General features: G+C 41.8%; 1 protein-coding gene across 2 annotated transcripts in view; it reads left to right on the forward strand.

Annotated features, from left to right (window-relative positions):
* Window positions 1–24,461, forward strand: part of rimbp2b (RIMS binding protein 2b) — an 83,582-nt gene that overhangs the window by 56,657 nt on the left and 2,464 nt on the right. The window contains exons 9-26 of one of the 2 annotated variants that reach the window (XM_029510814.1): window positions 3–107; window positions 2,221–2,271; window positions 4,885–5,089; window positions 5,930–6,078; window positions 6,709–6,788; window positions 7,431–7,540; window positions 7,629–8,501; window positions 11,026–11,177; window positions 11,508–11,729; window positions 11,895–12,173; window positions 12,445–12,594; window positions 13,200–13,361; window positions 16,776–16,884; window positions 18,924–19,084; window positions 19,231–19,399; window positions 19,941–20,044; window positions 21,524–21,595; window positions 22,589–22,723. In XM_029510814.1, coding sequence (XP_029366674.1) covers window positions 3–107; window positions 2,221–2,271; window positions 4,885–5,089; window positions 5,930–6,078; window positions 6,709–6,788; window positions 7,431–7,540; window positions 7,629–8,501; window positions 11,026–11,177; window positions 11,508–11,729; window positions 11,895–12,173; window positions 12,445–12,594; window positions 13,200–13,361; window positions 16,776–16,884; window positions 18,924–19,084; window positions 19,231–19,399; window positions 19,941–20,044; window positions 21,524–21,595; window positions 22,589–22,723 — 3,288 coding nt within the window. The other variant, XM_029510815.1, reaches the window with a different exon arrangement.

The following is a 24,461-nucleotide window of genomic DNA, read 5'->3' on the forward strand; positions in this document are numbered from 1 at the left end:
AGCATATGCGTGAGGCTGCAGAGCGGAGGCAGCAACTAGAGTTGGAGCATGAGCAAGCCTTGGCTGTACTCAATGCAAAGCAGCAGGAGATTGACCTTCTTCAGAAGGTAAGGGAACTCAGGGTGCAACACTGACAGCAGTAGAGACTTGGGCTTTCTTGTCTGCTCAGCTCGTGATTGTGCTTGTGTCGTGGGTCAAAGAGCTTTTTGTTGTGGACTGGTGCGATACATAGAGTGCAATAAATGTGAATGTCAACTCAAAGACTGCAATATAGAAAGCAGAGCAAAGAATACTCCTCTCGACAGGCCATAGCACTCACTCCCTTCAACATTTCCATCACTGGCACTACTAGAACTCCCACAATGCATACTCTTCACCCCACCGTTCATCTGTCTATCACTTGCCAAACCCTGAGTGCTCAACATTTCAGGAGGACTCTTGTTTGTTACAAGTGAGCAAATCAAACATTCAACAACCGGAGTAGATGTGACATTCTTTAGAGGCTTGCTTAAACAAAAAAAGGCTGGCCCAGGCCATTTGATGGTTGGTCCTCCTCCTTTGTGCACTGGAGTTGACCGTCATGTCAAAGCAAGGCGAGCAAAGGCTGAGATTGCTGATAGTGTGAACGTGATGAGAATTGACACCAGTGCCTTTTTCTGGAAACTGTGTGTGTATGTCTGTACACAGTGTTGCTGTTGCTGCAGTGTTCCTCTAACTTCACAGTCAGCCTTTCACAGGCACTGTTCTCAGCTTCTCATTAACACAAGCTCATTACTGCCTTATCTTCCTTCAGACACTGGCTGCTCTCTCCATTCTCCCAAATTAATTGCCTGCAAAATAGATTTATGAATTTGTAAAGTCCACAGATGCTCCCATATTCATGTGGTACACTTGTTTTTCTCAACAGATGTTTCTGGCTCCCATAAGAAAAATGACATGTATTATACTACGTTATGTAGAATTCTTCACTAAAACCCAAACATTATTTCTCTTGAATATGCTTCAATGTTCAATTTATTATTGATGGAAAATGAGTCTAAATGGGTTCAAAGCAATTCTCATACTCACAGAGCTCCAGCCAAAGCCAGTTAGATTTAACTCGAACAACCATTGAAACATACACTCTGACATTGTGCACATTTTTAAATGGCCAGATACAGTAGACAATCATCATACAAAGACAAATAAAGGTGCCAGGATCAGGCACCTTGATTACAATGCACTTTCCACTGCAGTAAAGTACATACATCGAGTTGATGCAGTATAATTCAAAGGTGCTTCAATAAATCCTCCTTCATGACGATCATCTTTATGGTCATTTTGGCTGCAGTTTGCAGCGATGTTGTACTCTGCAGTATGGACAGGCGGATCTATCATTTTGCCTACCCCATTTATATCAATGAGAGATATCAAAATAACATACGCATCTCTGTATGCCATCCTAACTTTCATAGAGCAAGATTTATTTGTTTGACTGCTGTAGTTTTTGTTTGGTGTATGTGGCACACTGCCAGCTGAGTTCACTGTATCTACAAATCGAAATCCGATTAAACGTATAAATCTGTCATACCTGGGATTACAATGTCAGAGCAGTTTGGGGGTCTTAAAAGCCAGCCCTTGTTAGATCTTGTTATTCCTTTCAGAGACACTGGAACAGAAAGCAGAAAAGCATATTTGCCATTAATCGACTGTGTCTTTAAATGTGAATTGAAAGCTTGTTTTAGTTCTCAAGTTGTTTTTTGGTGTTTTCAAAAGTATTTGCAGGTAAGCGAAAAACTGGCATATAAATCCTGTCTTCATTATATTACCTTTCTGCATGCGCTTAAATATTTAATGTTGAATAATTCTTTGACAATAAACAGGCTTGAGAAACGTAAAATATAAAAGGTGAAAATGGTGTAAGAAAAGCCACAATATCTTTAGCTGCTTGTCATGTTTATATTAAAGGAGGATTCCTTTCTGCGAAAATCAAGGCCCTGCTGGTGAATGTTAAAAATCAAGAAAAGAAATAAAAACTGACACGTTTCATCCTCCGTCACTGCTTCAAATTTCGTGGATGAAGATGAGTGACTTTCTTTTCAACCATTTTCACCCTGAGCACTGATGAGTGAAAAGGTGTTTCCATTATGTATGTGAAGGCCTTTTTGTTGGTGTGTCAAACTCAACCTAACTGAAATATAAGTGAAAGTGAACTGAAACACTGCACCCTGTGTTTCCTAGGCTCAGGTTGAGGCTAAAAAGGAACATGAAGGCGCTGTCCATCTGTTAGAGGTGAGCGTCTGGACTCTTGGGGGGGGGGGGTATGTGTGTGTTTATGTGGTTGATACTCAAGGATAAGAGACTAGTCAGCCCTGGGGTAGACCTGTGTATTCCTTCAGCCATTTCCTGCTCTGCTGGACCTTGCTATCGAAATCTTTGTGCTTTTTTTGTTTCTCATTTTTTAAATGCTGAATCCTGGGCTGACTATATGTTTTATATTTTCCTGTTATCTTTAAATCAGCTTCTTGAAATTTTCAAAAGTGAATATACTGAACACGCTGGCTTTATCTATCTTTTCGTTCATCTTTTTATTAGCCTTGTAACTGGGTGTTTTTTTGTTTTTTTTTTGGGTGTGTGTGTGAAAGAGTGCTTTTGCTTGACAGATGTGAATGAGTGATCACACGTGTAATTGTGTTTTATTTCTTTCCTACATCTCTGTTCACTGTATGGGTGTGTTTTTATGCTTATACAGAACCACTTGGACAGCATGCAGGTATTTCAGAACTGCTTTTATTTATTTACTTGCTATGTTTTGTTTTTGTTTTTTGTTTTTTTCTACTTTCCCAGTCTAGTCAATATGGTATATTGCCCCCACATATTTACTTTGGCCCTAGGATGTACGATGCTCCAACATCACAATGAGAAAGAATTGTTCATCATGGTGTCATTTTAGAACTAATGTAAACCATAATAAGTTGTAGTCCAAAAGTAAACAATAACATGAATAATACAGGAGTTAATAGTGTGGTGTGTGGTCAATGCAATTCAGAACCACTTTTTGGGCTTCACCATCATTGTTTCTCCTTTCTGATCAAAGTGCAGTGATTTTTGATGACTGACAGCATAAACTGGAGGGATCCCTCACTTCCCACACAGAAAAATTCAACTAAACAATTGACGAGAAGATTCAGAAATCTTCAGAATATGGATTGAGTTCTATCAAAGATAAAAGCCTGCAGTCTCACTGACTGACCTAAATTTCCATGCAAGCAAAGGCCATCAACTCACTGATTCATTTTTTTTTTTTTATTTATACAACCAGGCATTTTTTTAAATTGTCTTTTGACTTGTTAAATAAAAATATGACTACAATAGACAATAACTAAATGGCAAATCCAAATCCAATAAATTGCAGTAACAAATATTGTATATTGCAGATATCATAAAACTGAATCTTATCTGTATAATGACACAAACAATAGTTTGAGTCTATCTGGGACTGTATTGATATCCCAGGATCACATTGTCAATGGGGATGATTGTGATCCTTTTATTTTGCAACTTTGCATGTATGAGATCCAGCATGTGTTTTGAAAATGGTCTACTTGCCATACAGCTGAGAACTGTATGATGCCATTAAAATTACTAATTCTATTTCACAAATGCAGGAATTCCTTTGTCATCTGTTTGCTAACAGCATGTTATATCCAGCAACAACCGCCCTGCATGAATTGGATGCAGTCTTTTACCAGAGGAGCATAGAAAGCAATGTTGTGTTTTGTGCTTAAAAAAAAAAAAAAAAAAAAAAAAGTCATGGTAGCTTCAATGTCCTCCGGAGCATCTCTGGCTCAGAATGCTGACACATTGCATCATTCAACTTGAGAAATCATGTTGTAGCACCTGGAATTTCCATTATTCCTGCCCAGACAAATATGTTGGACATGTCAGTGTTAGTGTGTGCAATGAAAGTTCCTGCTCTTAAAGTATGACTGATGTTATTTTCTATTTTTTCTTTTGTTAACAAATCTCACGAAAAGACCATTACCAACAATTTTTACCAACCTTCCCTCCCTTTTCATGTGGCTCTCAGTGGGAAGCCAGCTGTTTCCCAGTGAAAAATTCAGATCATCTGTTTGACCAAATACTTATTTGGAAAGATTTCTTGAAACAATGAAAACTCTAGAATCACTCAGATGTACACAATGCATTAGCTGGCAACAGTTTTTAGTTGTGGATTAATTTAACACATTTGGTGTGCGTATTTACACCAGTATGATGTGTGCAGTACTTGGGATTGATTTAAAATTATTTCATTTTAATTACAATGAAGGAACATGGTAGCCAGAGCCGGAGGACTACTTTACAGAGACAATACATATTATTTTGGTCTTTTCAAGATATTACTTGGCAAAAAGTAAAAATGTAGAATATCATCAAGCACATACTCTTAAGATACTGTACGGTGTGAATTTTGCATACTGCCTTGAGCAAGAGGCTTTTTTATTTTCAGTATCCCCAGCATTAACTGTACTGTAGTTGTGCATGTGATTTGCATACTGTACTATCAGTAGTACTTACAGAGTCATTTCTAGATGTTTTTCTCTATAATGACTGACCCAAATGTTGAGTCCTGCAGTAAACCCTTCCTTCCATGTTCAATTTGTGTATTCATGGCAGAGGTGTAAATTGGTGTTTATATATACTGTACATATGTCTGTACTCGTATGGTATTTTTCTGTGTGAACGCCCAGCCCTGCATTCATTGCAATCCTTATTTTTCTTTTTCTTTTGCTTTTGTCTTCTTCCCATTCTGTCTGTCTCGTTCTCCATCTGCCTGCCTGTCTCCTCTTTTCTCTCTGTCCATCTTTCTCTCTCTCGATGAATTACCTCCCGTTCCGTCATCAGGCCAAAGTCCGTGAGCTGGAGGAAAAATGTCGGAGTCAAAGTGAGCAGTTCAACCTCCTGTCAAAAGAACTGGAGAAGTTCCGACTTCAGGCTGGAAAGTTTGATATCCTCAGCACTGAACCCTTAACTGTATGTGAATCTCCTGGGTCACCCAACAAATCCCTGTCTCAGCTCCTTAATGGACTGGCTGCCCCCACAGGGAAAGGTATGTGTAAGATGATTTACTGTAATGTGTCTGATACGTCTTGTAGGTCATACATTGTAAGGCAAATCTAAGCATAGTATTCTTAGTATTCTTTTCAAGTGTCGGTGAGTTGTATAAAAGGAGGTCACCAAAGTAATTTCACTAGATGCTCATTGAAGGGCTGTGTAATCAAAGAAATGAGTATCTCCGCACTGTTCAGATTAAAAAAGGAGTCAAGTGCCTCACAATAAGGTGAGAGAACTTGAAAGAGCCTGTGAGTCCAAGCGTGACTTTACCTGCTGTAAACACAAACTGCTAATGACATCATCAATCATCATGAAAAAAGAAACCCTCCATAGCAAGATTTGTTCTCTGCTTGTTTTTTTACTTGAATGTGTAAACAGTAATTACAGTAATATTTGCGATACAACTTGATGAAACTGGAACTAATTATGTACGGTTAGAAGTGATTGGAAACAAACAAAAAAACAAAGCACTGCAAGAGATCCACCTGAATGATGCCTGCTTATTGCAGATATTATAGAAATTACATCCATTCAAGTGGCACAATTAGCAGATTTACTGAGACTATGCTTATTGTCCTGCACGTAGGCCAATCACAATGTCTGAGATCTGCAGAATAGATAGTATTTGTTCTGTTCGTATAGTAGACATTTAATTTTGAAGCAGTGAAAAACTTCTTTTCTTTGTTCTGTTCTTTATCTCCTTCATCTGTCTGTCTCTGAAATGGACATCGACTTAATGAGCTCTTTTGTGATATGTTTTTCCGTCACAAGTTTGACATGAGTTCAACCTTTGTGATGTAAGAATGTGTTGAAAGACGTTCTGTTTGTTCCACAGGCAATGAGGCTCCAACAAGCAGATCTTTGATATCCGAGTTCATTCGTCCACTCCAGATCAGCGGAGACAAGCCGGAGCTCCTCTCCGTCAAGCCAACATTCCTCACTCGCACTCGAGCCAGCAGCCCAGCACGGGCTTTCCTCTCTGAGGTATTTGATCATGACTGCTAGTTTCCCACGTAGCTCCTGATTTAGTGCAACTGCATTGTAGCTACACAAGTCGAGACTAAATCTGGAAGACGTGCCAATAAAGATTCTTTATTTTGTGCTGTCTGTCCAAATGAAGCCCTTCTGTTAGGTATGTCCGTTAACAGCAGACTCAGTCCTAGTGTCTCCCGAAAAACCACGAAGTGAGCTGCTAGATCCATTACTTACATTCTCATTCCTCTGTTATCCTGTAGTATAGTCAGCAGTTTGGGGGAAAATGCTGCTTCATTTTAATCTATTTAATGTGTTTGGGCTGAACAAGAGAAAATCCACGCAGCAGGCTGCAGGACGCCTCCTGGTTTTACTCATGCAGACCGATGATGTATGACTGATCTCAACATTTTTAGTGCATAGGAAATCAAATATTTAAACAATCAAAATACGCTGATTGTGTGTTTTGGCAAAATAAAATGAGAGACTCTTAACACTTTAACATTTTGCATAGAAATGGCAACATGTTGAGAGCCAAAGCATTTATGAGCTTTGCTCTCTGTCCACTTTTGTGTTGTGAGTGAGACATGACAGAGAAAGAAATTTGATGGGATTGTTTTGGACTTCCTTGGTCTTTTTTAGATGGACAAAGAGCTCAGCTCAACCACCAGGTCCAAACCAAGATTCACTGGAAAGGTTCGTCTGTGCATTGCTCGGTATAGGTATGTTTACACCAACACACAATCCTCTGTTTACCAACTAATTACAGTGTATCTTGTTTGAAACAATGAGCACATGCCTAACAATAATATGATATGATCATTTAACGGCTCAGAATTGATGAAGCTGATTAGATTTTATAATGTTCTTTCAAGTCCTTAAAGGGATTTGGAAATGTCTCCCCGGTTCAAGTGCATTTTCAGTGTAAGCATTAACAGGAGCTTCAGCCTTACAAACTAAAGTGATGCAGAAATGTCATGATGTGAGAGTGATAATAAAGAGATTGGCTGAAAGTCCTTTCCATATCTCTCACAATAAACTCAGCTGTCTTCTCAGTGTGGACAAGTCTTACAGAGACTGTTTGCTTTCTCTTGCAGAGCTTCAGTGTTTCTACGTGTAAGGAAAGTTACCTGTCAGCTCAAAGATATTTGAAATCCTCATTGCACAATATGTGAAACAGTGACAGTGCTTTAAACCCAGACTGTCTCCACTCTTGTCGTACATGAAACTAACGAAATAAATAAAAAATAGAGATGAACGTCATACTACTCAGCAAATTGTTTTTACTCGACAAACATATTGTTCAACAATAAACAATAAATAAAAACAATAAACAATTTGTTCATTTATGTTTTTTGCTACAGTTACAATCCTTATGATGGGCCCAATGAGCATCCTGAAGCTGAGCTGCCCTTGGTGGCAGGGAAGTACCTCTATGTTTATGGGACAATGGATGAGGATGGCTTTTATGAAGGTCTGACCTACCTTGATTATTGTATATTCTTGTGTCCTTAAAACCACCACAGTACCAATCATTTCTTTGTTTGTTTTTTCTTCCTCAGGTGAGCTACTGGACGGACAGAGGGGACTCGTCCCTTCCAATTTTGTGGATTTTGTCCAAGATCAGGAGACATCCTCTGTCCAGCACAGGGACAAAGTGGCGAAAGAACCTGGCTACCTCAACCACAGTAGCCTGGGGCCTCAGAGACTGGGTGTTGGCACAGGAACAGGGACAAACATAAGCAGCCTGCTGACTGACAGTAAACTAGACTGTCTAAGCACCAGTAGCCTGGGCATGGACCTCCTGGGCTCTTCCAGCAATGGGACAGGAACCCTGGATGTCAGTATTGACGAGGTCGGTGAAGACATTGTGCCTTATCCCCGCCGCATCAACCTGATTAAGCAACTGGCCAAGAGTGTAATTATTGGCTGGGATCCTCCTGTGGTCCCACCGGGTTGGGGGTCCATCAGTGGCTACAATGTTTTGGTGGATAAGGAGGTGCGCATGAGTGTCCCCTACGGGGGCAGGACAAAGTCTCTTATTGAAAAGCTCAACCTGGCCACCAACACCTACCGCATCTCAGTGCAGAGCATCACTGATCGTGGCCCATCGGACGAGCTCCGGTGCACGATGCTCGTGGGAAAGGATGTAGTGGTGGCACCTTACTACCTACGGGTGGACAGCATCACACAGGTCTCTGCTGAGCTCTCTTGGATGCCCAGCAACAGCAACTACAGTCACACTATCTTCCTCAATGATGCAGAGTACGACATGGTCAAAGCAGGAGGCTACAAGTACAAGTTCTTCAACCTGAAGCCCATGACAGTTTACAAGGTGAAAGTTGTGGCACAGCCACATCAGGTGCCTTGGCAGCTTCCGATGGATCAGAGAGAAAAGAGGGAGATCTCCGTGGAGTTCTGCACTCAGCCTGCAGGTCAGCTTTCAAAGCATTACTCACGTTTATGATTTTAGTCTTCAGTGAACGAGACTTTTTTTCGATTTTTCTTGATTGTTGTATAGCTACAGTATAATAAAACCAACTGGAATCATTGGCCATACCAGCATGTAGGAATAGAAACGGTGCTCTGTTGGTTTCTTAGATGGTCCACTCCCTCAGCGCTAACTGAAATATTGCAATAAAATATGGTAAAAATATATCCTGAGTGCCCACAGCATGAATCCTAATGACTCTGTGGTGCACACATAAATGTAACCCTGAAAATAAATTACAATAAACTGATCCCTTCGCTTTTTATCTAGCACCATCAGGGGGCAGAATTTAAATTTCTAAGTAAGAACTAAAAACATTGTCATTTGCCTCAGCTGTGCATAGAGTTGTAGCAAATGTTAGTAAGTTTTCCTTCACCAAGACAATGAACATGACAAACATTATCATAGTGAAATGTGAGCATTTAGCTTAAGAGCAGCTAAAGCTCCAAGTCATTAAAATTGCTTCAGTCTTGCTGCTGAGCTAAAATTAAATATAAACTTGCATTATGGAGGGGCGCTGTTACAGATTTTTAGATTAACTTGTTAGGAAATACTCAAACGTTCATATGGAGGCATGTTTTTAGCCACTTGGTGAACTAAAGTACATCCCTTATCTTCTTTAAGCTGCCTGTAATACCTGTGTCTGTAAATGTTCTCAGTCTGTAGGGTTTGTGTCAGGAGTATGGAATGAATACAACTCGTTACACTAATCTGATTGCTGTTCCAGTCTCATATTCTGTTCTGTTTCAAAGTCATCTGATAATTTACATCCAACTCAGCCATCTATTTATTTACTCAGCCACGCGCTTCAAGCCCATTACATGTACGGACCTGACAAACATCTCTGCCGTTTTCATTTTTTCCAGCCACTTTGAGATTGCCCTCAAGGATTTGTGTGTGTATTGCTGTGATAAGGCACACACATGGTAAAAAATATAATTAAATAGAAAAAGGATTGAAATATTCTGTGAGAAAATGTGGAAGAAGCGATTGCTGAATAGAGCTTTATAACTGGAAACAAGTATTTCTCTCAAAGCCTAATTAGTGTAAATAGTGAGCGTCGATCTCAGGGATTTCTTCTCCCATGAGACATGTTGTTGCTGTGCCGTTGCCAGCATTAACTGTGGGTTTCACAGTCTGGCTGCTTTGCAGCAGGAAATCTTTTAAATTCAGAATGTATTAAGAGTGAGTTTCTCCACAGACAGCTGAATGAATTTGTGTGTACATAGTATAAGTACAGTGTAATTGTGGTTCAGACATGTCACATTGTTACTTTTTCTACAGCTAAGTGCCCAGAGTAATGGGATTGTTATAACATGACCTTTAGTTAACATGACAGAAAGGAGACCAACACCCTTTTTGTTCAGCTGCTAGGATCAATTAGAAAAAAACAGGGCCAAAGTGAGAGATAAGAAAGTCAAGTAATGGGTGGGTGTGTTTGTGGGGGGGTTTGAATTGACATTTTCTGCTGGCAGCTGATGTACTAACATGCAACAATTTTCATTAAACGATCTGTCTATCGAACATTTTAATCAGAAGTGTCTGAAATATTCTTCTTGTTAGTGGATGAGTCAATAAGGACAGAGTCTGAATCCACTATATTAAGCTTTTACACTCAGTATGTGCTTTTCAAATAAGTGCCTTCATTAGTTCTAACTGACAATATTTGTATTCATATTATATTATTATATTATTCTTGCATCAGTTCTCAGAGGAGCTTGTTGTACATGATCGGTGTAGTTTGAATATTAGAAGCCACAGCCACTGCTGCTGTTCCAACACTGTGTGTGTTGTCTGCTGACAATCAGTGTAGAAATGTGATTACAATTGCATTGATGTAGACTTTGGAACCCACACATGCACACATCTGCACATTGCAGCTTGGAGATACTGCTGACTGCATCTGCTCACTGTGTGACTGCAGGGGAGCAGCAGCACTACACAGATGGGTATGTTGTTTAGTATGCAGGCAGTGCTGACAGATTGTGGAAATGGCCAACTGTGGTTTTTCTTTTTTCTTTTTTTTCTTTTTTTTTTTTTTGGATGCCCCATAAAATATTGTCAGTGAGTGTCTGGCATACGGATATTGCTGCGCACATAGTGATGGCCAAATGTTGGTGAACGTAGCTTTTTCAACCACTGTGACATCCTTACCTGTTATGCATCCAAGTGAATCAGTACACTATGACTGTGCTCAAAGAAGAGCAAAACAAAAAACATGCAGCTGACAATATTTCCAGTTGCAAATGACAATGCAAGTGTGATGTGCTGAAAAACAGATATTAAACACAGTTCCTCTTGACTGAGAATATCAATAGCTCATACCACTGTGAGATGGTTCTTGAAAGTCCAAAGTACTTAGGTCAGCACATTCATTTTTGATCAAATTGGCAGGAATGCATAAGCAGCTGTTGAACTGTGTTTTGTTTTTTTCTCTCCTTATCCAGTGTGTGTGTTGTGCTCCCCAGGGCCCCCTCTCCCTCCTCAGGAGGTGCAGGTCCAGCTTGGTCAGAGTCCTGGTGTCCTCCAGGTCAGATGGAAGCCTCCACCTCTGACCCCTTCGGGAACCTCCAACGGGGCCAGTGTGATCGGCTATGCAGTGTGCACAAAGGGACAAAAGGTACTAAATTTAATACAAATCCCTCTTCCAATGCAGTTCTTAAAAAAAGATAACCTTTGCTGTCCTTAGACGAGGCTTCTGTGAGTAGAGCTATATTGCCATCTCCTGGAGAGTTGATGTAGTACTGCTATTCAGCCCACAGGCGCGAGACATTTTTAAGGCCTAAATTCAACAGAGCCCTCAGTTGTGATAATGTGGAATAATCAAGTACTTCTCTTGAGCCAACAAACAGTAGAGCCAAAGTGCCTGTAGTCATGTTTCTGTGATGACAGTTTAGAGCACGCTGAACTGCCTTTTGGTAAGGACCCTATGGTTTCTTTGTGAATGCAGATAGCAGAGGTGCTGTACCCTACAGCAGACTATGTGACCGTGGAGTTAAACAGGATTCAGTGTTTGGAGGCCAGGGAAGTTATTGTAAGGACGTTATCGACACAAGGAGAATCCCAGGACTCGCCTGTGGCCATCATCCCGCACAATCTCTTGGGATCCCCACGCCTCTCCCACCGAACCAGTGCGCCTCCACATCCTATCCCTCACCAACAATCCCATCCAGTGCACTCACAAACCCATCCTCCATACCCATCAACCTACCCCCCAAACCACCCCCAGCCCCAAATGCAACCTCTGCCTCTTGCCCAGCCTCACACACTGCCCCACGCGCAGCCACACTCACAACCCATCCGTCATCCTCCTCCTCATTCCCAGCCTCATTTCCAGCGCCACCCCATTCCCAAGTCCAAGACATTAGTAAGTGCCAGAGAGCCAGAAACCAAAGAGCACGAGGTGGGCCTGCGGCCAGCCCAGCCATGGGAACGCTCCCCATCTCCGCTGCCACCCATGCGCGGACCCAACCTAGAGCCGCCGCACTTCCAGCCACGGCGATCGCCCTCTCCTCAGAGGATCCTGCCACAGCCTCAGGGAGTCCCCATCCCTAACACCATCGCCAAGGCCATGGCCAGGGAAGCTGCACAGAGAGCGTTTGCAGAAGGGAACCGGGTGTGTGTTTACAGCATTTCATTGTAAAACTAAATTCAATTCAACACGTGATTGAATGAAGCAGTGAGCCTGGAAATCACAAGATATGATATTTTCACTTGTTTTGTTTTGTTTTTGTAAAATCTACCACCGTATTGATTTCAAGATAGAGTTGTTTGTCACTAAAAACTATAACAACACCATATTTAAAATGTGCGGGAAAATGTAGGAATATTACACCAGATTATTTTGATTGTGTTTCAATCTAAAAGTCTACCTTCTCTCTCATCAGGTTGAGAAAAGAAACATCTTTAGTGAGCGAGGTAACGCTTTGCATCCACTCAACTCTGACGAGGAGGAGGATGGCTATGACTCTCCTCATGTGAGGAGGAGAGGAGCCTCAGTGGATGAATTCCTCAAAGGTTCAGAGTTGGGAAGACAGGTACTTTCCAGAAAGCACAGCAAAGTGCTCAGCCAGTTACTTGGTAGAACATGAATTTGGTTGCATGTAGGCAAGATCAAACATTAAAACCTTAAAATTAATAATCAAAACATTAAGACTTTTATTTTCTATATTCTTAGTTTGTTTTTTCATGAATACTACTTGAGTACATATTATAACAATGCAGACAACTTTTTAAGCACCACTGCTTGAGTGAGTCTTGACATGACACTGGTTAATCAGTCACCGCTGTGAGGCTCTTTTGTAAAAGTAATAGAGATACAGTATATCTAGTTGGGGTGTAATCACTGAAATCGCACTTTGGTTCATTTTCGGTACAGAAAAATGCAAAAAATAAATAAATAAGTGTGATCTTGTTTTTCATTTATTGTCAAACTGAACATATTTACAATACAATTAAACATAACACAATTCCCTGTTTCGAAGGATGTTTTTTTTTTTTTTTTTTTTTAAATTAAAAACACACCTGGATCGAGAGCGGTGTGTAGAAAATACAGACTCGGCCTACATCCCTAATATGTAGATATCTGTGCTTGTACTTGTAATGAATACACCCCAACTTTATGCATCCCATTCCTCCTCAGCACCACCATTACCATTACAGCCACAGTGAGGAGTACCACACAGAGAGCAGCCGGGGTTCGGACCTGTCTGACATAATGGAGGAAGACGAGGAAGATCTTTACTCTGAGATGCAACTGGAGGAGGGCCGCAGACGCAGTATCAACTCCCACAACACTCTTAAGGTATTTACTGCACACCTTCAGTCTGTAGTGTCCCTGGGGAAGATGGGGGTTTAGGGAAAGAGGAAGGGGTCTGCGCAGGTACATGCTCTACAACCAGGCCCATTGTGGCTTTGCCTGGCTGAGCTCCCCCCCTGCTTTGTGTTAGCTAGATCAGCCTCCCCACCACAGCCTGCTCCTCCACCTCAACCCCTTCAGCACTGCTTAATTCATTCAAGGCTGAGCTCATGGGAATGGCTGTGTATACATAACTGCACAGTATGAGAGAGGGTAGGGCTGTAAACTAACACAATGTTTTTTAAATGGTTGCACTGCATTTTGATGCTCTTTATCCTGCACTGAAGAAGGTTTACAAATGCCAGAATGTGATATTGAGGTGTATATATGACTTTATTGTACTCTATCAAGGGGTCATGGCATATTAAGAATGAAGTACATGTGGGAATCTCATTTAAGTGAGTACTTAAATGGAAATATTCACTTTTTGTCATGTCTGTTATGTCTTGTTGTTTAATTTTTTTCGACTATCGATGGTTGGTTTGATCCTGTCTTTGTTTGGTCTGTCAGTGGGGATGTGTGGATATAAAGATAATCTGTAGTGTTTTGGGAATGAGAGGTACTCTAGTAGCTGATTGGTCCTCTGTGTTACTGTAAACCTGCTCATAGAAATCAGCACAATATCACTGCAAATTTGTCTAGTTTTTGTTTGCTGTTCTGGGACTGACTTTGGATAAGCGGTTGAAGATGGATGGATGCGTGTTTGCTGTTGTTGAGTTAAAGCTGTGTCATAATGTGGTGTTCATGAGGGGTATTCACTGGTGTATTAAATGTCCAAATACACCAATATAGCATCTCCATTTTGTCATTGCCATCTATTTGTAATTCACCATTACATTATTCACCCAATTCTGTAAAAAATATTACTGTTCTAAAATATGTACATAATGATAAATTAAAATAGATATTATTAAAGGAATAGATAAAGATGAAATGTCAATTTTCATTGTATTTTGAGTTCTGGGTGGTTCACGACATTTGAAATTAAAGAGTCTTCATGTGGCTGATTTATCACTTTCCATTTAGTTTCATATAGTTTTTTTCTATTTCTTCCTTACTGTGTGGTTTAAATCTCATTCATGGAACTAACGGTCACATTTTCTGTTTGTTTGTTTGTTTACTTGTTTTGGGAATATTTCTGGTTTCCCATAAGTAAAATTCCCCTCTCCACATTTAACCTCTGGGTCCAGTCTCTGTTTATCAGTTATCTCTCCTTATTTGAATGTTCACAGATTCCTGTTCAGAGCATGCCATTTCCTCCACATGGAATGAGACTGCATGTCCTACTACATTGTCACAAATAACTAATTCTGTCTTTATTTTGTCTTCCCTCCCCATTTGTTCTATTCACATTCTGTGTTGTTTCCTGCCTGTTCTAAAACCGTCAAAAAAACAAAAAAAACAAAAATCGTTTCAACCCCTCACAAAAATCTAAACTGAACCTTTTGAATTGAACTAACTGAACTGTGAAAATGTGGAACTTTGCCTTCTGTGGTCTTGACTGAAGGCATATTACAAGCGTCAGGACTTAGCTGAGGAGAGAGACTGCTGGGACCTCCAGCGGGAGGTGGTGAAGCAGAAGTCGCTTCGCAGTAAGCGTCTCCACAGCATCCCTGAAGTGGCAGAGGAGGAGTCTGACAGTGTGGACAGCATGGGCCAACGCCTGTGCTTCGAAGAGGGCGGGCGGCCGGGGACGCCGCATACTCAGCGAAGGATGTACCCCCCGGACACCCGCACCAACAAGACCTCTTGCCACCTGCAGCGCCAGCGCTCCTCACCTCGCTTCACAGACCGCTACTGCTACAGTGCAGACGAGCGAAGCCTGGGACGCCCCAACCGCCAAAGCACCAAGAGTCCTGACAGTGGTTTAGACTGCGGCAGTGAGGAGGAAGGCTCTTTAGGCTGGAGCCATCGAGGCTATTATGCTCACGGGAGCCCACTACGGGGACCTGTTCGCATCATTCACTGTGAGGGCCCAGTAGAACGGCGGGCGCTGGCTATGGGCCGTAAAAGAACTCTGACCCGCCAGTGCAGCATAGAGGAGGAGTTCTCTGATGCTCCAGTGACTGCAGCCAAGTCGGTACACACGGGTGACTTTAGGAACAGAGAGCACTTTGGGCCTGGTCGCGAGGCCAGGCCACAAAGCTACTCCAGGGAAGGGGCCCTGAGCGAGGGCAGGCTGAACGAGCTGGACAGGGTCTATTACAGCCCCCACAGGGAGACTAGGGCCCAGTCTTTGTCCAGACTCAACCGGGACCAGCCGCTGGTGTGTGATTCAGACTTTCTGCTGTACTTTCCATCCTCAAGCTGCAGCCATTCTGTTTTCTTACTGTTGTTTGTTTTTCTTTATAATTAAACCCCTTCCTTTCATTTGGCATTTTGTTTTTTATTTTCTGAGGAATTATCACATGTTCATGGTTGGTCTGATTTGATGTTTTACTTTGCTTGTACTCAGAATGTCAGGTGGATTTTAGAGTAAAGCTTTTAATTACCTAAAGGCCATTTAACGAAGTTTTGACTTCTCATGTCTTTGAGGGGAAAGGTTCCATTGAAAGGGAAGTGTCTTTGCGGTGCATGGGAACGAGCTGCTCCCGTCTTCTCTTCCCTCACCAGCTGCTTCATGTGTTGCTGTCCGTGTCTTGCCCTTTGGAGCTGCAGCCACAGCCAGACCACTCCACCCTGTGCTTTATTTCATCATCAGCTGCCTCATTGCCAGATCCAGACTGCTGTGATTCATTTAGGCCTCAACCCCATACACCCCATTCATCTCTTTGCTTGTCTCTATCACTTGTTTCACCAAAAAAATAATTCTCATCATGTATCACGTGTGTCGATTGGTGTAACACAAAGCCCCCATCTGAAAAAATTAAAGTTTTGTTCATCCAACCACACCTTTATCCATCTTCAGTCACAATCACTGTTTATTGCTATTCATTTTCCTCTCGTCCTCTCTTTCTCTCACTTCTTTGATTGTCATTTCAGTCTTTTGTAACTTCATTTGCTTCCTTTTCTCATCAAGAGGCTGACATGCACAGAACAAAACAAACCAAACAAATGGTCTTTAGCTAAACATCTGACCCTTTCTAACCCCCAGTCCATGTTGTTGTGTCGGGGGTCTATTTGAGTTACTTCTTTTGATGGTTTGTTGTATTCCTTTATTGTTTTATGGTTTTTATTTTTTATTTTTTCGCAATTATTTTTCCTTTGTAAGGACAAATGGAAACCACATCATTTGCTCTTATGCTTTTCAGTTGTTTAAACAGGATTGTGGGATTCTTTTAAGCGTTAACTTGTCTTGTAGGTAACATTGAAGCTGGTTTCCTCCTCTAATCTTGAATCTGTTGTTTTCTCATTCTAAAGATCATTGGGAACTCACCGTCGCATGGAAGCGTCGATCGTCTGGGCCAATCAGGGAGGAGGCCGGTTCACATCGGCACCCCCCCTCAGCGCCGACCCATTCCATCCATTGGTTAGTGAGGCCACCACATGAGGAGACGCCTCATCACCGACCGCAGGGCCACTGATGTTTGTGCTATTTATACCATGTGTTTCCCTTACCCATGTGAGCCGAGCTATACATCTCTCCCATAGAGCTTAAACAAACCACGTAGACCCTTTTTTTTTTTTTTTTTTTTTTTTTTTTTTGTGGGGCGTTTGCACGCCCTGTAGCTGTCCATCCTCATGAGCTGGATTCGCCAAATGTCCACACGCAGTTTTGCAAGAAAGTTATGCCAGATGCGACTCTTATGCCTGTGTTTACTGTGGGTTAACATCTTTACATGACCACCCAAATTGACCCTGCCCCCCAACAGTAAAAGCATTGCTGTTTTACACCCAGTGACTCCAGAGTGAAATCTGTTGCCTTGTACACCTCCCTCCCCACCTCAGGGCAACGTCGTCATCCTACTGTCTCAGCATGAGTGAATGGGCCATGGGGTAGAGCAGAGTGTGTGTGTGGGGGATCTCTGACTGTAACGCTGTGATTGGTGTCTTCTGTAGAGATCACCATGGACAGTAACAGTGAGGGGAGTGAGGGGAACCTCTCACCCGTCAAGGAGGATGTTTACTATGGCAGTGTAGCTCGGCGCAGGATATGGCCATCTATGTCCTCAGAGGATCAATATGGTATGTGATGCAGCTTTTCTCCAAGATGACAATTCACCTTAGCAATGCCAGAAAAGGCCAAGAATCGTTGTTGAACACATGCAGTAATAACATGGTGGTCTTTGTTCTGTGCTGGGCAGTTAGCTGTTTTGTTTAGCTTTTGTTTAGCTTTAGTTCGCTGAATAAAGCTGACAGGGGAAGACAAGACTGGCCACTTTTCCCGTTGCTGGAGAATGAAAATCCTTTTCCTGTCTGTACTCCTACTCCTTCTATCCCAAGAAACCCCAAACCACCCACTCTACCCATTCACCCTCCATGTCCTGGCCCCTCCCCCACCCCACCACAGCTGAGCCCACTCTCCTCTTCCTTGCCTTTTCTTACTTGTTCTTTTCCTTCTCTTCCTGCCTTTAAGAGTCAATAGAACTTTTTTGTTGTTGTTGTTGTTGTTGTTAATTTTGCATGGCCTGTTTACAATACAGTGAGAAGGAAAGACAGTACTGGAAGAGTGCATTCTTGCCTTGTTGGTGTCACTCGGTTGCACATTCATTTACTCTGCTGTCATCAATATCAAACATATTGAATCATATTTTACATCTTCTAAAAGCATATGTCAGTTGCTTAGTTGGTATTGTTTGCTGTATACCAGAGCCATTATTCAGACTTGCAATCTGCCATTTAAACATTTAACATGGTGATCGAAGAGACGCATGGAGAGCTGATATCAGGTTCACTCCTCCTCCTTCCCCCCACTGTCCCTGATATCTATGTTGCCAGGAACTGCCGGGGTATTTGATGCGTTATTTTTCCTTGGCAACGTGCCTCCTTTTTCCCTTTTAACGCTGCACACATTTCCAGATGTGGCCTAAAAGCATGACAGTACACCTGCACTTGATGTAGGAATGCTCTCCTTGACATGTCCCGTCCCAGCAAGACATGCATGTTAATCAGCCTCTGTGAGATAAGGCAGTGAAACAGCAATGAACAATAGTGCAGTTTTACTTGTGTCATTCAGTTTCCCCTGCACCCCAAAAACTGCTTGACATGTGTTCCCTGTCTGTGCTGTGTTGTACTGTTCTATGATGTTTGGTGAGTGTCACGCCAGCAAGCAGAGATGTGTGAACGAAGAACCCTACTGAGTCTCCATTTTTATTGAGCCCTTCTTGCAAAAGCGTTGTTTGCGATAACTGCTGGAACACAACAAAATGATGGTTTTCAAAGTGAAAGGGATAAAAGCAAAAAGTCTAATTATCACATTCCAACTAGGGTTCTCTTTTCACGCATGAATCTCATCTCCCTCTCCCCTGTCAGCTCTAACAAAGAGACATCTTCTGCTCTCATTGCCTCTGCAGCCAGCGTGGCTGTATAAGGCTGGTAGTAGCAGCAGAGGCCTCCTCTATGTTTCAGACGGCTATGGCGGTCGCAGGCACCGGCGGGGCCGGCGTTCTCCGGATGAGGAGCTGACCCGTGTGTTTGTGGCTCTGTTTGACTATGACCCCCTGTCCATGTCCCCCAACCCTGATGCTGCTGATGAGGAGCTGCCATTCAAGGAGGGCCAGATCATCAAGGTGGTGGCTAGATTCCTGACACTGTTAATCTAAAGAGAGATAGATGTTTTGTGTGTCAAAAAAAGAGAAAGGTATTCAGGACTTTCTTTGGTATCTGTGTTGTCTCCTGCTGAGGGTCTTCTCCTGACACTCTATCACTCCTTTAGGTGTTTGGAAATAAAGATACCGATGGCTTCTACAGGGCGGAGATTCGCGATCGAGTGGGTCTGATCCCCTGTAACATGGTCTCTGAGATCCAGACAGAGGACGATGAGATGATGGACCAGCTCCTCAAACAGGGCTTCCTGCCACTCAACACTCCCGTGGAGAAGTTAGGTCAGACATCACTCTCCCCACATTACCGCTTCCCCTCTTTTTGTTTTTTTTTTCCTTTGACCTGAAACCCTTTGTCTTTCCAGGAAATTTTATGTTCTGTTAAAAATGCCTTTTGCTGACACGTTTCTCCTTTCCTCTACTCTTCTCACTTAATTATGTTTTTCTGCTTTCCCGTGAAGTGACCTGCGACCGTTTCAAAGATGGCCGCTCAATAAATCGCAGGTCCAGAAAGTCCAAGAGAGGTCTGTGCCCAGCGAAATGCTCCTCTTCTCTCTGCTTCATCTTTACTGCTTCTTTTACTCCTCACCCTTTCTTCATCTGTGACTTCCTCCTATGTTTACTGTCACTAAGAGTTTCCCAACCACTAACATGGACATAGTTTACTTTGAAACACAGATGGTCACGTGTTGCAAAGATTGTTGGACTTGCGTGGCTGTAATGTGTCGTCACTGATCATCGCATCCTTCGATGGTGTGTCTTTACTATTTCCACTGATTTTTCTTATCTTTGTGTCTGTCTTTATCACTTGCTCTCTTCACAGAGAGGAACAGGCGGAGCGGCCGGCAGCACCCGATGTCAACACGGAGAATGGTGGCTTTGTATGACTATGACCCCAGAGAGAGCTCCCCAAACGTTGATGTAGAGGTACTGTCCTCCATTAGCTCCAGAGAGCCATTGTGTCCCCATCATCATGTTGAAAAATGCATAACAGCAGTCAGAGTCCTAAATGTTTTCAGGTGCGCACGTAGCGAGTTAAAGATTTCTAGTTTTTAAGGAAATACTAAATACTTGGAGGACTCATATTACACACGTGTGTCTGTTAAATATGATGTCAAAACAGCTTAGAGTAGCAGAAACACTGGAATCAAGGGGGAACAGCTAGTCTGGATCTCAGTCCATAGGGCCACATGCACCTCTAACACTGACAGGATGTAGATTATAGATAGGCAATTAGCTGGCCTCTGTGCAGCTTCTTTTAAATGATCTGAATCAGCGTTGTGTATGTTTGGTGTAAGTTCTATTCAGTCTGTTATGGTATGTTGACAGTTTTTCACATGCTGGAATTACAATTCTGAGTTTTCTCGTGTGTAATTTTAGTCAGAGTGACAACATGTAAATGCAGCATTACCTGGCAACACCATGGTGACTCAGTGTGATGCATACAACCAAAACTGTCATCTCTACACTTCTCTTTTCTGATTATGGTGGAGATTATTCTTATTAATATCGTTATTATTATTATCAGTGGAAATGTAGATATTCCTAACAAAACTGAATGCTTGACTCGCTAAGTTTGAGAGAAGCTGGACCTTTTCCTTTTTCTTTCTTTAGAACAGAGCTAAGCTGTTCCATCCTCCTTCCCTTCATAAATCCTGACAAAATTGTTTCCAACTCCTCATTTAAGTTAGAGTGAGGGAAATGCGTGCACAGGTGAGGCTGAAAGAGGAGTTGCAGTCAGCACTGTGATAGTCACATGATTGAAAGTACTTTCCCGTGCTGTTTTTTTTTTTTGTTTTGTTTTGTTTTGGCCCATCCCCCATGGTTTCATTTACTCTCACCTTTCTATTGGCACTGCCACCGACACAGTATGATGGCAGCAGGCTGAATGAGGAGGTGAGTGAGGGCGAGAAGGGTATGGTACTGTCTGCTTTGTGTGTGTTTCTTCCCCCATTTGTTGGAGTGCAAATAAGGAGGTGGGCTCCGGATTGTGGGCCGCAGCCCTCTGCCCCGGTGGTCATGAAAACAGCCCTTCATACATTGCCTGAGCCACCATCTCCCCTCCTTGGTTTGGTCTTTTGTGTCTCCTACATACTGTACATATGCTGTGTTTGGTCTGTGTGTTCTCAAGAATCCTGTAGGAAAGAAACGCCCACGTGTGTTGCAATCCCGCTCTCAAAGTTCCAACATTTGATGCATTTACAGTTGCAACAGTCCATCTGCTGAGACTGGGTTGACACTTGTGTTTAAGATGCATCACGTTGATTTGGAGAAGGAAGCCCAGCATTTCAAACTCATCAAACCCCAGTAGATTTGATGTTTTGGAAAGTCTTTGGCAAACTGCTGTAAGCAAGCACAATCGCACAACCAGCCAAATGTATCTGAATGCTCTGTGTTCTTTTACAGGCTGAACTGACTTTCTGTGCCGGTGACGTCATTACAGTTTTTGGTGAAATTGATGAAGATGGCTTTTACTATGTAAGTACATTTGGGGGGGGGGGGGGTATATCTCAGGCTATGGAAATAGTTTGTGCAGAGACATTTTGAGCATTACCAGTTCCTGTTGGATGTGGGTCTCTGATGGTCAGTTATAAAGCTTAAAGGTCTGTTGTGTTCTTCTGACTGGATTCTTCCACACCGCAAGGCAGCTGGTCATTGTAGTAGTTGCCAAAATCCACCGTTACAGCCTTAAGTTGAAAAACATTTATAATAACGCAACAAATGTACAAGTTCTTAAAAATGTGGTAAAATGAAATCCTGAACATTTAGCTTTTGCACTATGTGGCTTTGAATGGACAGCATGATGTTTAAGTATGAGTATGAGGCGAACCTGTTTGGTTGCCAGATTCATCCTATTGCTCACTAGAGGTCACTACTATAACCTCTGGTACAGAAATTTTTAGAATTGAGGTCATAGGTCACATACATGGACATTTCTGGAATAAGTACTGAAGTATTCAAAATGCAAAGGAAGCATGTTAGGTGGTAAATAAGTGTTTGATAATGCCTCCAGTTTCTCCATTTAAACACACCATGGTGACAGTTGTCACGTGTACATCGACTGAAGAGACTCTGTCTTGGGAGAGTGAAGGTGCTCCACCTCCACTTTAACTTGATGTTTCCATTGCAGATGGAAAGGAAAACTATCCAGGAGACTTTCTCAAAAGAAAGGGGCCATTTCCTTAGTATCATGTGGTCCATTTGTGAGGATGCTGCATTTTCACTCTGGTCATGAAGCTCGACTTTTAGCTTTGTAGCACCTAACCTCAAGTGCACGAGAGACGCCTTTACAGGCCTCTCATTTTAAGAGTCAGCTGCAGACATTAAAAAGCCAGCAGCTTGTGAAAGTAGTGCTTATTTGGCAAACAGTTATCAGGGGTCATCTCAAATAATAAAATCGTTGGTCACCAGTTTCTTTGACTTGGCGTTAATACTACTTAATACTCACTGCTGTCATGTTTCGGTCCACAGGGCGAGCTCAATGGACACAAAGGACTCGTTCCTTCCAACTTTCTAGAAGAAGTGCCTGATGATGTAGAGGTTTTTCTCACTGACTCACCATCTCGATACCCCCAGGACAATCCAGCACGGATAAAGACCAAAAGGGTACATGCTCCTTCGCAGTACTAGCCCTCTGTCATCCATTTACTCTTTTCAGTTCCCTCTATCTCCTTTAGTTTTGTGTCTGTGCGTGTGTGTGTCTCATTGCTCAAAGTACAATGGGATTTCTGACTTTGGAGCATTACACTGTAAATAAATAGATGTCTAAGATCTATGAGAAAATAAAACTTTAAGACTAATACTTGACAGAGGTACTTTTATTTTTCATGTTCACTGCTGTGAAAGGGGGGAATTTCTGCATTGTATAATACATGGGTATATTGTATTCATAAAGCATTCTCAATGAGAGTAAAATGGAGGGTGAGAAACTCCTGTAACTTTTTACTTTTTCTGTCATGTCTTGAAAAGAGCAGTTAACACTTTTTGCACATGCATATTTAGCATTCTGATACAGATGCTTTATGAATATATTCTGTGTTTGATCTCAAATCATTTCTAATAGAGTAAATAGTTTTGTTGTACTGAAAAATAAACTATGTAGTCTGTAGCTCAGCATGTTCAATAGTCCAGATGCATGAATTCTTGAACATTTTATATAAAGATGATTAAAAGATAAGTCTAGTGTAGTACGACTTTTGTATCTGCTCCTAAACGCCTTGTTTTGTATATTGCTTTCTTGTAAAGTAGCACGCAAAGGTCACTTAGCCTATGTTGCCATCAGAGAATAATTTCAGAAGTAATTATTTGTTAAATGTAAATATGTGATGTTATTTTCGTGTTTAACAAATAATGCAATTGTTGAAATATTAATAGGTGTCATCGAAAAAATTTCTTTCCTTGTGTTCTAATTTGCCATTGTCACAGTGCAACCTATATTGAAATGCCATCACCATATTTTTTTTATTTCTTTTCCTCACCCGCTTGGCAAAACAGAAGAAGAGTGTTCATTTCACACCTTAAAGGCTCTGTTTCCGTCACGTAAGTGAGCAACTGAGGATACCAAGATTACGCTCCCCTCGTCTAATGCAGATGACATGGGTACCCTTAGTTTCTGGTATGCAACACGTCCACTCAGTATGATGTTCCTTTAGTGCTGCTTTTCCTCTAGGCAGTTTTTAGGCATCTCCCAAAAATGCTCAGCACTGTTTGTTGGTAGGAGACAGTAAACCGAGCCAATGCATTAGACAAGAAGTATGGTATCTTCAGTTGTTTCTCTGAGTGTTGTACATGACAATGTCTGTCTCCTGCAATAAGTCTCCTGCTGTAACTCATGGTAAGCTAAAAGGCCATTGTTGCACAGTTAGCTTATTCAAAACTTCAGTTAAAACTACTGCAATCATTTAGACATGCATGACAGCATTCAGGCGAAGAAATACAAGAAATCAACCAATTCTATGCAAAAGCCCAAAGAAAAGCATTAGGTGTTCATATGGTTTTACAGTGTACGTTAAGAGAAACATGGAATAATAAACACCCTTCTAGTTAAACTTTGGTCAAATCCGTCAGGCATTTTGGTTTCCAAATCAGTTTTGATTTTGTAAATCCAGATTAACAGCTGATCAGACTGAGCAGAGTTTCTGATTTAGAGCGGGACTAGCACCTTTTGCTGAGCTGTGTTCTCCATGGTTACAGACAAAAGGCCCTGAGTATATGGAATCCAGTTTTTTCTCTAAAGATACATAGTGTCACATCTGACTCAGCACAATTAAATGCTGAATGCAGCAGATTGATATTTGTTAAACGTTCCTCTTTGTAAATTATAGTCATACATGCTGTACATAGG

Source organism: Echeneis naucrates, chromosome 9 (assembly GCF_900963305.1).
Source record: "Echeneis naucrates chromosome 9, fEcheNa1.1, whole genome shotgun sequence".
Lineage (NCBI taxonomy): Eukaryota > Metazoa > Chordata > Actinopteri > Carangiformes > Echeneidae > Echeneis > Echeneis naucrates.